Below are 14,695 nucleotides of genomic sequence, written 5' to 3'. Positions count from 1 at the left end.
CTAAGCATGGGCTAATAGCACTGCAGTCCCCCGGTGGGCCGTTCATACCCCAGCCCGACACTGGTTAATATGAATAGTTCTTCCATCTCTATATCTCATCCTGGCCATTTAGTCTCACAGTAAAACACATGGGGCCTTTTGTATGAATCATATAGTGTCTGATATCCAAAAAGACACCGTACTATGAATGGCTTCATATTTTATTAATACAAATATTAATCTGCTATACAGGTTCAAAAAATAGTAAGGGTATTCTGTTATTTTTTTTTTGTTTGTTTGTTTGTTGTTTGTAAAGCTTTTGGGGACAGATGAAAACATTAATTTATAGTCTATTGTGCCCTACACACTGGGCGAGAATACTGAAAGATATGAACGATCATTAATGAACGAGATACCGTTCATATCTTTCAGTGTGGAGGCACCACCGATGAACGCTGTGCGGCCCCGCACTCGTTCATCGCTGGTGCCCCGTCGCTTGCGCATGCAGGCCAATATGGACAATCTCGTCCATATTTGCCTGCACTGCTATGGAGCCGGGGGGGGCAGTCAAAAAACTTCACTCCCCCCGTCACTGCCCCCTGCCGCCGGGTCGCCCGTCGGGCAGCTTGGAGGGATCCAGCATTAGACCCTAACAGCAAGCTTCCCGACCTGGCAATATGCCGGGCTGGGTTGCCATAGCAGCAGGGGGTGGAGCTGGCACTGGGGGCGGAGGTGGTGCTGGGAGATGAGCTTATCTCCGCGCCGCCTCTCCCTATGCCGTAAACGGTTCCTGGGTAGCATCGACCCGGCAACCCGTTCACACTGCCACTGACCCGGTATTCAACCCGGGAATAACACTGCTTTATTCCCGGGTTAAATTACCGGGTCAGGCGACCCAGAAATTCCACCATGGCCCCTTTCACACCACACAGCAACCCGGGTCGACCCGGCAATATGCCGGGTCGATACCGGGTTATTTGTGCGATGTGAAATGGGTATACATGAGTGTTTTGGCCCTGGAAACACATCATCAATGTAGATTGATTTGCAATTATTTAAAAAATGATAAAAATCTATGTAAATCAACCTTTAGTAAATATACCCCAAGGAGTCAAGGGTTAAAATAATGGTTATAAGCCAATTGTTCCCAAATGTGGTCCTAAAGGCATCCCAGCAGAAAGATATCCGTGCTTAGGTACAGGTGACTTTGGGCCTAATTCAGACCTGATCACTGCTTTTCGCCAGATGTGTTCACCCACCCATGTCCCATCTAACGCCCCAGTTTCCCCTTTTGATACCCATACTATATTATGGGGGAGGGGTGCTGCATTAGAAAGAGGACTATCTGTTAAGGTTCTATTACAGTTTCTATAGTGTTTTCATTATACCCTTTATTTATAAGCCAGCACATTGCTGCACATCTGTATGAGTAGTCCTGTGTTATGGGCCCTACACACTGGCCGATTACATTGAAAGATATGAACGATCTTGTTCGTTAATGAATGAGATATCGTTCATATCTTTCAGTGTATATACACCAACGATGAATGATGCGCGGCCCAGCGTTCGATCATCGTTGGTGCTGGCTCGTTTATGCCTGCAAGCCAATATGGACAATTTCGTCCATATTAGTATGCAGGGCCGTATCGTCTGTCGGGCACCTTGGCAGCCAATCAGCCAGTGTGTAGGGCCCTTTAGTGATGTACTAGATCTCTTGGCAATAGGACTCATGTTTTTGGATTGCAACCTATAGAAGAACATGGAAAATGGAGTGGTGGGGGGACTGGGCTTGACTGGACTGCACACCTTGGGGCAGATGTATTAAGCCGGGAGAAGTGATAAAGCAGTGATAAGTGCAAGGTGGTAACGCACCAGCCAATCAGCTCCAATATGTAAATTGAGAGTTAGGAGCTAACTGGCTGGTGCGTTATTCCCTTCCACTTATCACTGGTTTATCACTTCTCCAGGCTTAATACATCTGCCCCCTATTTCTAAGCATATTGAGAGGTGCTACCATGCTAAGGCTTCTAATACTATGCTGGAGAAAGGAACACTGCTGATGCACACTCTGATCACTGGGAACACTGATAGTAAATAGAATTCTGCTAAACGCTCACAATTAGCATTGATTAAGTGAAGTTCGTAGCACACATCTGCGCAAATATGTGGGTTCATCCACCGCATCCAGGTGACTTCATTAGATGGGTCACTAACATCTCTAATACTATCACATTATATACATTTTTCTAGGTCTTACCTTCAAATAGAGCCATTATTAATGTGTTGTCAGCAATGTAGGAACCTGTGCTAATTAAAATAAAAGAACATCTCCGTGGCATGCTAAGGACCTAAACAAAAGTCTGGAACCTCATTTCATGTTACAGATTCATTGTCAAAATAAAAACATGTCGGTCATAGGATATTACCCTCAAAGCTGCCCCACCCTTGAATATGAAAATTGCAGGTGCACAGTCATTGAAGGACTATGCTCTCTGATTAGGCTTTGTAAGTTATCGGATAATTCTAAAAAAATCCCTTTAATTGTTTGGTTCTCCTACAGGTGGCTGTATAATGACGGGCTCCTTCCTGAAGATACCTATATAGTGGGGTTTGCACGTTCAAAGCTGACTGTGCAGGACATCCGGAAACAAAGCGTGCAGTACTTCAAGGTATTGTAGTGGAGGGGTAGGTTCTAGGTACGAGGACAGGCAAAGATTGGAGGGACTGTGGGGGTCATTCCGAGTTGCTTTCTAGCTACTTCTAGCAGCCGTGCAAACGCATAGTCGCCACCCACGGGGGAGTGTATTTTCGCTTTGCAAGTATGCGAACGCGTGTACGGCCAAGCGGGATGAAAAAGATTTTTGCCGTTTCTGAGTATCTCTGGACTTACTCAGCCCTTGCGATCACTTCAGCCTGTCCAGTTCCGCAATTGACGTCAGACACCCACCCTGCAAACGCTTGGACACGCCTGCGTTTCTCCAAACACTCCCTGAAAATGGTCAGTTGCCACCCACAAACGCCTCCCTCCTGTCGATCTCCTTGCGATCGGCTGTGCAAATGGATTCTTCGTTAAATCCATCGTCCAGCACCGATCCGCTTTGTACTCGTACGACGCACCTGCGCATTGCGGTGCATGCTCAGTAGTAACCTGTTCGCTCCGCTGCGAAAAACGTCAGCGAGCGATCAACTCGGAATGACCCTCTGTGTCTTGTGAATAGCGGGGCATTTGAGGAGTGTAATCACCTTTCTGTTACTTGTGGTAATGGGGGCATTTTTATTTGCTTTTATAGTGATACGAAATGTCGGCTCTAAATTACTGTCTAATTTACACCAATTAATACCTGAATAAGGGGACTGCCCCGCGAAATGTATGTGTGATTTTATTTTCTCCTGTGCGTGCACATATAAACATACCCCCCCCATTGCGATAATCCAGTTATTCCTTTGTGAAGACTGAACAATATTTGCAAGTGTGCTTTTTGTAGACACTTATCAGAACTTGTTATTATTTGTTGTGCGTTTGCAATTGAATGCAGCCCCTGTAGCAAAAAGTATGTCCCATGCCAGGGGTTGCAGCGCCACCTTGTGGTGCACCAAAGAATGTTGGCAACAACTCTGATTTGCTTGTGTGCTTCAGGTTACAGACAGTGATGCAGGGAAGCTGGATTCATTCTTTAAGAGGAACTCCTATGTCTCTGGACAATACTCTGATGAAGCTTCTTTCAAAGCTCTCGATAAACATCTGCAGTCACTGCCCAATGGGTCAAAAGCCAACCGCCTGTTCTATTTAGCAGTACCACCCAGTGTGTATCTAGATGTGACCCGGAACATCAGAGTCACCTGTATGAACACAACGTAAGTGAATCACTTCTATTACCCTTTATATTGTTGTATGTATTCATTGTTAGTGTTAAGAGTTCACATGTTTTGCCTGGGGCAACCTGAGTCCTGGCCTTGTGTGAAAGGGATTTCCTATGACCCGGGTCGAACCAGGGACTGCCTCGGGTGGTCTGTAGTGTGAAAGCACGACCTATGTTATCCGACCTGGGTCATACAAAAAGCAGCCGAGAGGTGGATCACCGATGCTTGGAAATTGTCTTCTCCAAGTGCCGTCAAAGGGATAACCCGGTAATAACTCTGCAGCCTGTAGTGGGAACGCGGCTTCCAGCAACTCTGAAACTTCTTGATAATTGTGTTCAGTAACCCAGGTTGGATCCGGGTTTTAGGTGTGAAAGAAGTATAGAGAAGAGTGCGTTTATAAGGTCACAACGGGTCATCTTAAACATGGCTCTGATAAGACTATATGATTTATATCTTCTGGTAACACCTGCGCATATTCTGGTGCGATATCGCCCCCAATATTCTCACTACGTGACACAATCCTCCGATATCCGTAGAAATATGAGCATGTTTATTGTTCCACTAATAATCATTATTCCACGGTTGTTCACTTTCCCGGTTTGTCTCACTCTCTCCCTGCAGTGGCTGGAATCGGGTGATTGTGGAAAAGCCGTTTGGGAAGGACCTGGACAGTTCAAATAAATTATCTGAGCACATCTCCTCCCTCTACCAGGAGAACCAGATCTACCGTATTGACCATTATTTGGGCAAAGAGATGGTGCAGAACCTCATGGTGCTCAGGTTAGACCCAAGAACTATTTTTCTACTTCTGTTTTTCTAATCCCGGCCTCTGTTATTTTACTGACTTTAGTATAACACACCTTCCCATACTTTCTCTAGATTTGGCAACAGGATATTTGGACCCCTCTGGAACCGGGATCACATTGCCTCTGTGGTTTTGACATTTAAAGAGCCGTTTGGAACACATGGTCGTGGAGGATACTTTGATGAATTTGGCATTATAAGGTACAAATAATATCCATGATCCGATTATATGAGCCCATCTGGCCTGTGTAATATCAGTAGCACTATTATATGCCCCGCCTGGCCTGTGTAATATCAGTGACCCTATTTTATATGAGCCCGTCTGGCCTGTGTACTATCAATGACTCTATAGTATGAGCCTGTGTAATATCGGTGACACGATTATATGCCTCCGCCTGGCCTGTGTAATATCAGTGACACTATTTTATATGAGCCCGTCTGGCCTATGTAATATCAATGACACTATAATATGAGCCTGTTTGGCCTGTGTAATATCAGTGACACTATTATATGCCCCCGCCTGGCCTGTGTAATATCAGTGACACTATTATATGCCTCTGTTTGGCCTGTGTAATATCAGAGAAAATATAATATGAACCCGTCTGGCCTGTGAAATATCAGTGACAATATAATATGTGTCCTTATGGCATGTGTAATATCAGTGACACTATTGTATGCGCTGGTATGGCACTGGCTCCATATTCATTCTCTTTGTCATTCCAGAGATGTGATGCAGAATCACTTGCTGCAAATGATGTGCTTGGTGGCCATGGAAAAGCCGGTGTCCACTAACTCTGATGATGTGCGGGATGAGAAGGTAATGCATCGCTATTTGTAGGACTGTATTATGCACCTTACATCATACACCAGGTACCTTGTGATAGAGAGGAGGAAGAGACTAGCAGGGGTAATTAATGGGAGAGGAGGAAGAGACTAGCAGGGGTAATTCATGGGAGAGGAGGAAGAGACTAGCAGGGATGATTAATGGAAATACTAAGTCTCACACTAACCATTAGTGAAGGGACAATTGTACGCAGCATGGTGTAATTGGTATACCATCAGCATATTTTTTAAAATTAACAAAAAGTTAATTTCATCCCTCCTTCTCCTGAAGAGTAGAGAATACTAGTACATTACTGTAGAACAGTGATTTTCAACCTTTTTTTACTCGCGGCACACCGAACAATATTTTAAAATCGCCAAGGCACACCATAAGTTCCCCACAGAAAAAAACAAAAGACACACATTGGCCCTCATAGTAATAAAAAATCTACACATACATTGGCCTACACAAAAAAAAAAAACAATCACATTGCTCCCCACTTAAATCATATTGCTCCCCACATGAATTATTCACATTGTTCCCCCCATAAATCCTTATTCTCCACACATAAATCCTATTGTTCCCCACGGGAGAAAAAAACACCCAAATATTAGACCCTACCAGTCAGCTGTCCTTCTCCTTGTCCCTAAGTGGCGGGGGTTGTTCATAGCGGAGTGCTGCGAATACTGACCAGCGGGTGGTCGGGCAGGTGTGGATGTGGGTGGGCAAGGAAAGCTGTGTATGCAGGCAGGAACTGGAAGATGTGTATGCGGGTGGGCTGGCTGGATGGTGAGACGCGGCGGCCGTGACCTATATCACACCGCCGCGTCTTCAAGGCATACGTCACGGCTGGAGCACGACTGATCCTCTAAGAAGAGCCCGGGCCAACAGTTCACTCTGAAGGTGCAGGAAGCTGCTCTGGCTTCGCGGCACACCTTGCAACTGGTCGCGGCACACTGGTTGAAAAAGCCTGCTGTAGAAGATCCATATGAGAGAGATTAGTAGATGGAAGCCTCCGCCTAGATTTCAGGATACACATGAGAAATACAGTATTTGTCTTGTATCCATGAAGCCAAAGGACAGATGTTTGTGGTGGAACTGTCACACGTTGTTTCCTGAGCAGACTCTGATTCCTTTGTTTGCGCTTGTCTAATTCATGTTTGACCTTTCACAAAGTTGCTGGGCTGCATTTTTATTCTGCTGTCTCTCCCCAGGTGAAGGTGCTGAAGAGCGTACCTGCGCTGACCCTTAACAATATTATTTTGGGTCAGTATGTTGGTAATCCGGAGGGGCAAGGGGAGGCTCAGAAGGGCTATCTGGATGACCCCACAGTACCTAAAGGATCGGTCACCCCAACATTTGCCACGGCTGTGCTGTACGTGCAGAACGAGCGGTGGGACGGTAAGTACATCCACTAGTTACAGTAGTTAGAACATAAAAACTGCTGGGTGATGGGTCATACACTACATTATTACACTTATCATGGAAGGCATGGAGAGCTGAATATGTAGGGCTCAGAGGAAAGCAGGGACAGAGGTGGTCTGATAGAAACATTCAGATATATTGAAGGTAGGAAGAGTTCAGTAATGCAGCGTGTCTAACTATATAGGGATTACTAGAACTAGGGGAGACTCCTTACAACTGAAGACTGACCGGTTACATAAGGACACAGGGCCTAATTCAGACCTAATCACTAGCAAGCAATTTTTGCACGGCTGCGATCAGATAGTCGTCGCCTACAGGGGGAGTGTATTTTAGCTGTACAGGTGTGTGATCGCATGTGTAGCAGAGCTGTACAAACAGATTTTGTGCAGTCACTGCACAGCCCAGGACTTACTCAGCCGCTGCAATCACATCAGCCTGTTCAGGACCGGAATTGACGTCAGACACCCTCCCTGCAAACGCATGGACACGCCTGCGTTTTTCCAGACACTCCCTGAAAACGGTCAGTTCACACCCACAAATGCCTTCTTCCTGTCGGTCACCTTGCGATCGCCCGTGCGAACCGATCCGTTGCACAAACCCATCGCTGAGCGGCCATCCGCTTTGTACCCATGCGACGCCCTTGCACATTGTGGTGCATATGCATGCGCAGTTTAGACCTAATCGCCCGCTGTACAAAAACGCAGCCTAGCGATCAGGTCTGAATTACCCCCTTAGGTCTTTGCAGAAAATGTGATCTATGGAATGAGTGTCTACATTGATAGAATGCTAACAAACCATCCCTGGTGGCTTAGCGATGACTTGCCTGCTCCCAGCGGCAGGTTCCAGCGGTCACATGTGGAGCGGCAGTTCAGGTAAGTATTCTTCTCCTATCTCTAACCCTAATTCCCACTCCTCCCCCTGCAGCCTTTGCTTAACCTCCCCCAAGTGCCCAATCCTAACCTTTCCGTCCCACAGCCTAACCCAAATGTAGACATTCTGAGGGGGGTTATAGTTCCTATATAATACATCTAAGAGGTTACAGAATCAATGAGTCCCAATCATTTTGAGGAACAAATGCCTCCCTTATAGGAATAGTCGCCTCAAGCCTCTGGTTGTGAGACTAATGAAAGGTAAATGGCACCTGCTTACATAGAACCTTTGCTTCCAGTTACCTTGCATTTTGAAATAGGCCCTTTAATACTCTTGTAGATGGTGGTTGTTTGTTTTTGGGCTTTAGGCATGTGAGTGACACATACTGTAATATATCTGTCCCCCCTTCCAGCCTTTGCTATGTGCCACTGAACTGCAATTCTCCTGTCCCCAGGTGTTCCGTTCATCATGCGCTGCGGGAAGGCTCTGAATGAGAGAAAAGCAGAGGTAAGGCTGCAATTCCGTGAGGTTCCAGGTGATATTTTCCAAGGACAGTGTAAAAGGAATGAGCTGGTGATAAGAGTTCAACCAGATGAAGCCGTCTACACAAAGATGATGACCAAGAAGCCGGGGATGTTCTTCAACCCTGAGGAGTCTGAGCTAGACCTGACATACGGGAGCAGATATAAGGTAACTGTGTATCCTACAGCGTAAACCGGACAGATATAATATCCATAGCACTTGCACAGTTTGTGCAGGACGTGTTGCCCTAAGTGCACAAAGGGGGTCATTCCGAGTTGATCGCTAGCTGGAAATGTTCGCTGCGCAGCGATGATGCAAAAAATCAGCACTTCTGCGCATGTGGCGCAATGCGCACGCGCGACGTACTTTCACAACAGCCGATGTAGTTTCACACAAGGTCTAGCAAAGCTTTTCAGTCGCACTGCTGGCCGCAGAGTGATTGACATGAAGTGGGCGTTTCTGGGTGTCAACTGACCGTTTTCAGGGAGTGTTCGGAAAAACGCAATCATGCCAGGAAAAACGCAGGCGTGGCTGGGCGAACGCATGGCGTGTTTGTGACTTCAAAACAGGAACTGAACAGTCTGAAGTGATCGCAAGCGCTGAGTAGGTCTGAAACTGCACAAAATTATTTTGTAGCCGCTCTGCGATCCTTTCGTTCGCAGAAGTGCGAAGTTAAATTACACTTCCAGTGGGAGGCGGCATAGCGTTTGCACAGCTGCTAAAAACAGCAAGCGAGCAATCAACTCGGAATGACCACCAATATGTAGTGTACATAAGCCCCGATGCCTATAAAAAAAAATGTGAAAAGGCCTTAAAATCTGGCAAAAATGGCCCGCAATTAAATAGAAGGGGGGTGAATTTGATAGCTCCGAAATTGTCAGAGATAATTGAATACCCCCCTTAGTAAATTTAACCCTAAATGTTTCGGCATATAGAGTGATTTGTAGCCTGTTCATGCTACCCCCGATGTCTTTGGAAGTGCTGCTAGTTTATCATAACTGTGCACATTATGATCAAATCAGTGGCAGTGTTCAGGTGTAATTTATATTTTGAGTCTGCCTTCTTTGTGTCGTATTAAGCACATTATTCCGATGGTTTAATTCTACCACTAAAGCTGCCACCCAGGAACCTAGAATAATAATAATTATTATTATTACATAGACATTTCACAGTGGGTATCAGCACTTGAATAATGGCATACCATAGCATACGTACCGAACAATATAAAACCACAGACTGGGTAGGACAGATAACAGGGGAAAGGGTAGGGCAACTCAAAGCTGGGTACACGCTAGACCAGTGATTCCCAACCTCGGTCCTCAAGTACCCCCAACAGTTCATGTTTTCCAGGTCTCCTCACAGGACTGCAAGTGAAATAATTTGCTCCACCTGTGGGTCTTTTAAAATGTGTCAGTGAGTAATGAATACACCTGTTCAACTACTAAGTGACCTGGAGAACATGCACTGTTAGGGGTACTTGAGGACCGAGGTTGGGAACCACTGGTCTAGACGATAGACATATCGGCCACATCGTCTAGTGTGTACCCGCTATATAGTCGGCATCATCCTCCGTCGGTCCTGCATGCAGCATGGCCCCGGCCCTCACTGGCGGCATCGTCAAGTGTGTATGCACTTGCCGATACTGGCACTCCTGCTGGGTCACGTCGTTGACTATGTCACTGGGTACACACATCGTGTAGTGTATACCCAGCTTTAGTGCGAGCAGACAGACAGAGGGCCATATTCAATTAGCAGTGATAACTGACTTTTCACGTGAAAAGTCCGGTTTTCGGGTGAAAAACCGGACTTTTCACGTGAAATGCAATTACAGCCTATTCAATTATCCTGGAAAATTTATCGGTGATCATGTTTTCACTAATTTCACTTCACCTTCTCTGAAGCAGGTGAAAAGTTGGGAAAAGTCACTATTTTAAGGTAAAAATGTTTGGATATGGTACAGAACTCCTGGGACACCCCCCTTTATGACTAATTAGGCACGTTGAAGTTTTTAATTATTTTTAATTGGCCAATAATGACATATCATTTTTGGGGTGAAAAAGTAAAAAGTGATGGAAATTGGGGTTCAAGGTATGGGACAGGTATATTGGGGTGCTTTATGAGTGGGACAGGTGTTTTTTAGGCTTGCAGATGGGAGTAATCGGTCTGTTTCCACTTTTTTTTTAAAGTACCCTAAAATGACCCAAATATATACTTATACCCATTTTCATGTACCCCAAATTTAGTGAGAGCATTTATTTTGCTCAAAAAAACTTGCTTTCTATCATTTTTTTGCATTTTAAAAAAAATGCATATAACCGCCATTTCACACAATTTAAGTCCCCAAAAACTCTCTAATGTGATCTGTAACACACTTCTCTTCTGTTTTCCTATGTTAGTTTAGCATTTTTTGGGGTACAGGCTGATTTCCCCATTTTCACCTGCACTTTTCACTGCAAGAATTTTCACGTGAAACCCGGTCGGAATTGAATAGGTCGAAAAATGGAGCGTTTTCGCGGCAATTTTCGGCTGATTGCCGCGAAAAATTTTCGGGCGAAAAATTGCCGCGAATTTGCGAAAAATTGAAAAACTGAGCGTTTTCGCTGCAATTTTCGGCCGATTGCCGCGAAAAAATTTCGGGCGAAAAATTGCCGCGAATTTGCGGATAATTGAATACCCCACAGAGTCCGAGTCACTGAAGAGGAGAAGGGGACAGGGTAGCAGAGCACTGGTGAGAAGGGAGTGTGCAGGGAGGACAGAACTTGTACACTAATAACTTTACACCTTGCATATAATAACTCCTATGTATGTCAACCAACAGGATGTAAAGCTGCCAGATGCGTACGAGAGACTGATTCTGGATGTGTTCTGTGGAAGCCAGATGCACTTTGTGCGCAGGTAAGTCCGGGGTATGTGGCACGTAATGGAGGGGTGGCGGAGTGTCTCTGATCTTGTCCATAACTGGTCCCTATTTCCTTACGACAGTGATGAGCTGAGGGAAGCCTGGCGAATCTTTACTCCCATCCTGCACCAACTGGAGAAAGAGAAGATCAAACCCCTGCCCTACAAATATGGGAGGTGAGCATGGAGCCGGCTCTACAACATAAATAGCCTGGTTTTGGGTGACCCTAACCCGTTAACACTTAGGTCCGGGAACTTATCCCGGATTTTATGTGTTAACGCCTGTTAACAGCTAGCTTATCAGGTGACATTATTATATGAGCTCGTCTGGCCTGTGTAATATCAGTGACCCTGAGATTGGTTCTACTGTAATTCCCCCCCCTTAGCCTCATAACTTACCATCTAAAATGGAAACACAGCCAAGCATGGTGCAGATAGGGTAATGTAAGTGCAGGACCACTCCATATCTCCAGGGTAACTATAAACAGGGGGCTGCAAATAAATGGGGCTTCCGTATTGAAATGTTTTTTGTTATTTTTATAATATGAATATTGAAAGAATCATACAAAATATCCGTAACAAAGAAAATAGTGCATTACGGAAATGATCCATGATGGTTTCAAACAGTGACCCAGAGAAAACAGATTGGTAAATGTCATTTATAGGAGTCAGGAACAGAGCACAGTGGCAGGTGGGGAGTAGAAATGTTCTGGGTTCTAGATCACCAGAGTACTAATATGGGAGAGACACCCTGGCTAGCATTTTCATATTAGGTATACGTATTTAATGCAACAATATTGGACGCATGCTGTGATTGCATAATAATAACAACAACACAATTTTTGCTGTACATAGGTGGTCATTCCGAGTTGTTCGCTCGCTAGCTGCTTTTAGCAGCATTGCACACGCTAGGCCGCCGCCCTCTGGGAGTGTATCTTCGTTTAGCAGAATAGCAAACGAAAGATTAGCAGAACTGCTACTAAATAATTCCTTGCAGTTTCTGAGTAGCTCCAGACCTACTCCTAGATTGTGATCAGCTCGGTCCGTTTAGTTCCTGGTTTGACGTCACAAACACACCCTGCGTTCGGCCAGCCACTCCCCCGTTTCTCCAGACACTCCCGCGTTTTTACCTGGCACGCCTCCGTTTTTTAGCACACTCCCTGAAAATGCTCAGTTACCACCCAGAAACACCCACCTCCTGTCAATCACTCACCGATCAGCAGTGCGACTGAAAAGCGCCGCACAGACAACAGCAAAACTGCTAAGTTTTTAGTTAAATAACTAAGCGCATGCGCGCTGCGTACCATGCGCATTTAGCAACAAATCGCAGCATAGCGAAAATCGGCAACGAGCGAACAACTCGGAATGACCACCATAGTAAAGTGCAGAGCATTAAGGAGAAGTGGTGTCCTGGAGACAACCAAAAAGTTACTGCAACCCATAACATTAGCCATTGTTTCCTGAAATGTACTAGAAAAATGACATTTATGAGGGGTATCCAATTAGCTGTGCTAATTTTTTGGCCAATAATAACGGGCTAGTATTTTAGCCCAGTGGTCATTATCGTGCTATCCAATTATAGCCTGCTTTTCTTATCCAAAAAAAATTTTTTTTTTCAGCCGATAACACATGGGATGTGGGATAAATTCCCGTGTTGTGAGGGCTGATTTTAGGGATTATGTTTAGCATGCCTGAGGCACCTGAAGCATAATCCCCAATAACTGACAGCTATCTGGGCTAATTAGAAAGCCCCCGGCAAATCTATTAGCCATGGTAAATTACCACCCTTAGAATATTATCGGCTGCTATACTTTGCTATCACCCGTTTTCAGTACTTACCTTTTTTTTTAGATGAATGTTCAGGAACACAAATGAAAATCTGATAAACAGAAAAAATATGGGGAGGACAATAACTGGCAAAGCACGTGACAGACGTATCCTCAGTCACCCATAACTGCATTCCAATGGGCCTGTCTGGGTCCACAATGCTTTTAGATGGGCCTGTTTGGGTCCGCAAAGCTTTCAGATGGGGCTGCTTGGGCCCAAGGTGTATTCCCAAAGGCCTGCTCGTGTCCCCTGTGCATTCCAATTGGACTGTTGGAGTCCGCAGTGCATTCTGATGGGCCTGTTCGGCAGTTATGCTAACCACACGGATGGTGTAATGGTTAGCATTACTGCTTCACAGCACTGAGGTCATGTGTTCAATTCCCTAACTGTGTGGAGTTTGTATATTCTCCACATGCTTGCGTGGGTTTCCTCCGGGTACTCCAGTTTCCTCCCACAATCCAAAAATATATTGGTAGGTTAATTGTCTCCCAGCTTGAATGTGTGTGCATGTACAGTACATGTGGTAGGGAATATAGATTGCAAGCTCCACTGGGGCAGAGACTGATGTGAATTGGCAAGTATTCTCTGTAAAGCGCTGTGGAATATGTGTGCGCTATATAAATAACTGGTAATAATAATTTAGGCTTTTGATTGGGCTAAAATCGTCTGACACTGCTTTTTATTAAAGTTCCAGGAGCATTGTAAAAGGAATACCTATGAAACAAGCTATAACCGCCAAGCAAATAATATACAACATACAGTACTGTAGTGTTCACAAGTCTCCTTTTGTTATTGCTATATAATAAGTATTGTATAAAAGTGGTTTTCTGTGCTGTTTGCTAAACTGCGCCCATTTTTTACTTTATTAATAACATTCTGATATTAGGATTTACAGTGTAACTAAAAATTGAGTCAAATGCCTCCCCTTTAGTTACATCACTTGTGAACGCTGAAAACCGTCTGATATATTTATTCCTAATATCTCCCAATCCTATTCCAGCCGCGGTCCCCAGGAAGGTGATCTGTTGATGCAGAGTGTTGGCTTCCGATATGAAGGAACATATAAATGGGTAAATCCTAACAAACTGTGATCCCTTCCCTGAAGACATCTCCATCTGATGGATTCTGGCATCTCAACAAACTCCCCATCGCAACCAGTTGCAACATCTCAGACTGTGGGGACCAAAGTACAACAACAATAATACTATAATGCTACATACAGCATTAAGTGACGTCGCAGTTTACATTTCATACCCTCTGTCCCTGTTGCTTCCTCCGGCTTCTCTGTAATACCTACCAGGTGCATTCCTGGAGCTACCTGTATACCCTGCTGCTGTAGATCAGATGGACTGGTTGTTAGTGATGGAGATGAAACGTTTCTGGCCTCACTGATGACGTTAGACAGTTTGACACGTGTTCTCTTGGTAGCTTTTGTGTTTTGCTTTTATTTTGATACCGGTTATATAGTAAATACTTTCATGCATATAGGTTAGTTTTGTGTATTTTTTTTATATTCTACAAGACTTCAGCAAACTGTAATTCACCAAGTTCTGTGCACCTAAGAGCCCTTGGCCTTGTTGGTGCTAGTGCTGTAGCTCCTAAGCAACACGAGAGTGGTGCAAGTAGAAAACATTTCTTAGTGGTACTGTGTGCATGCGCCCAATAATGGGTGTGGCCAATGAAAAT

General features: G+C 44.9%; 1 protein-coding gene across 4 annotated transcripts in view; it reads left to right on the top strand.

Moving 5' to 3' along the window:
* The window catches only part of G6PD (glucose-6-phosphate dehydrogenase), a 43,743-nt gene extending 29,249 nt beyond the window's left edge, over positions 1 to 14,494 (top strand). For all 4 annotated transcript variants that reach the window (XM_063936528.1, XM_063936529.1, XM_063936530.1 and 1 more), the window contains exons 4-13: positions 2,540 to 2,648; positions 3,617 to 3,834; positions 4,462 to 4,620; positions 4,720 to 4,845; positions 5,368 to 5,461; positions 6,682 to 6,868; positions 8,217 to 8,452; positions 11,103 to 11,179; positions 11,267 to 11,359; positions 14,010 to 14,494. In XM_063936528.1, the coding sequence (XP_063792598.1) occupies positions 2,540 to 2,648; positions 3,617 to 3,834; positions 4,462 to 4,620; positions 4,720 to 4,845; positions 5,368 to 5,461; positions 6,682 to 6,868; positions 8,217 to 8,452; positions 11,103 to 11,179; positions 11,267 to 11,359; positions 14,010 to 14,100 (1,390 nt within the window). In that variant the 3' untranslated portion in view covers positions 14,101 to 14,494. The remainder of the gene's footprint in view (positions 1 to 2,539; positions 2,649 to 3,616; positions 3,835 to 4,461; positions 4,621 to 4,719; positions 4,846 to 5,367; positions 5,462 to 6,681; positions 6,869 to 8,216; positions 8,453 to 11,102; positions 11,180 to 11,266; positions 11,360 to 14,009) is intronic.
* The last annotated feature ends 201 nt before the right edge of the window (positions 14,495 to 14,695 follow it).

The sequence above is a fragment of the Pseudophryne corroboree genome, chromosome 8 (genome assembly GCF_028390025.1).
Source record: "Pseudophryne corroboree isolate aPseCor3 chromosome 8, aPseCor3.hap2, whole genome shotgun sequence".
NCBI lineage: Eukaryota > Metazoa > Chordata > Amphibia > Anura > Myobatrachidae > Pseudophryne > Pseudophryne corroboree.
The sequence above is the reverse complement of the archived record's forward strand: the minus strand, read 5'-3'. Positions and strand labels throughout refer to the sequence as shown.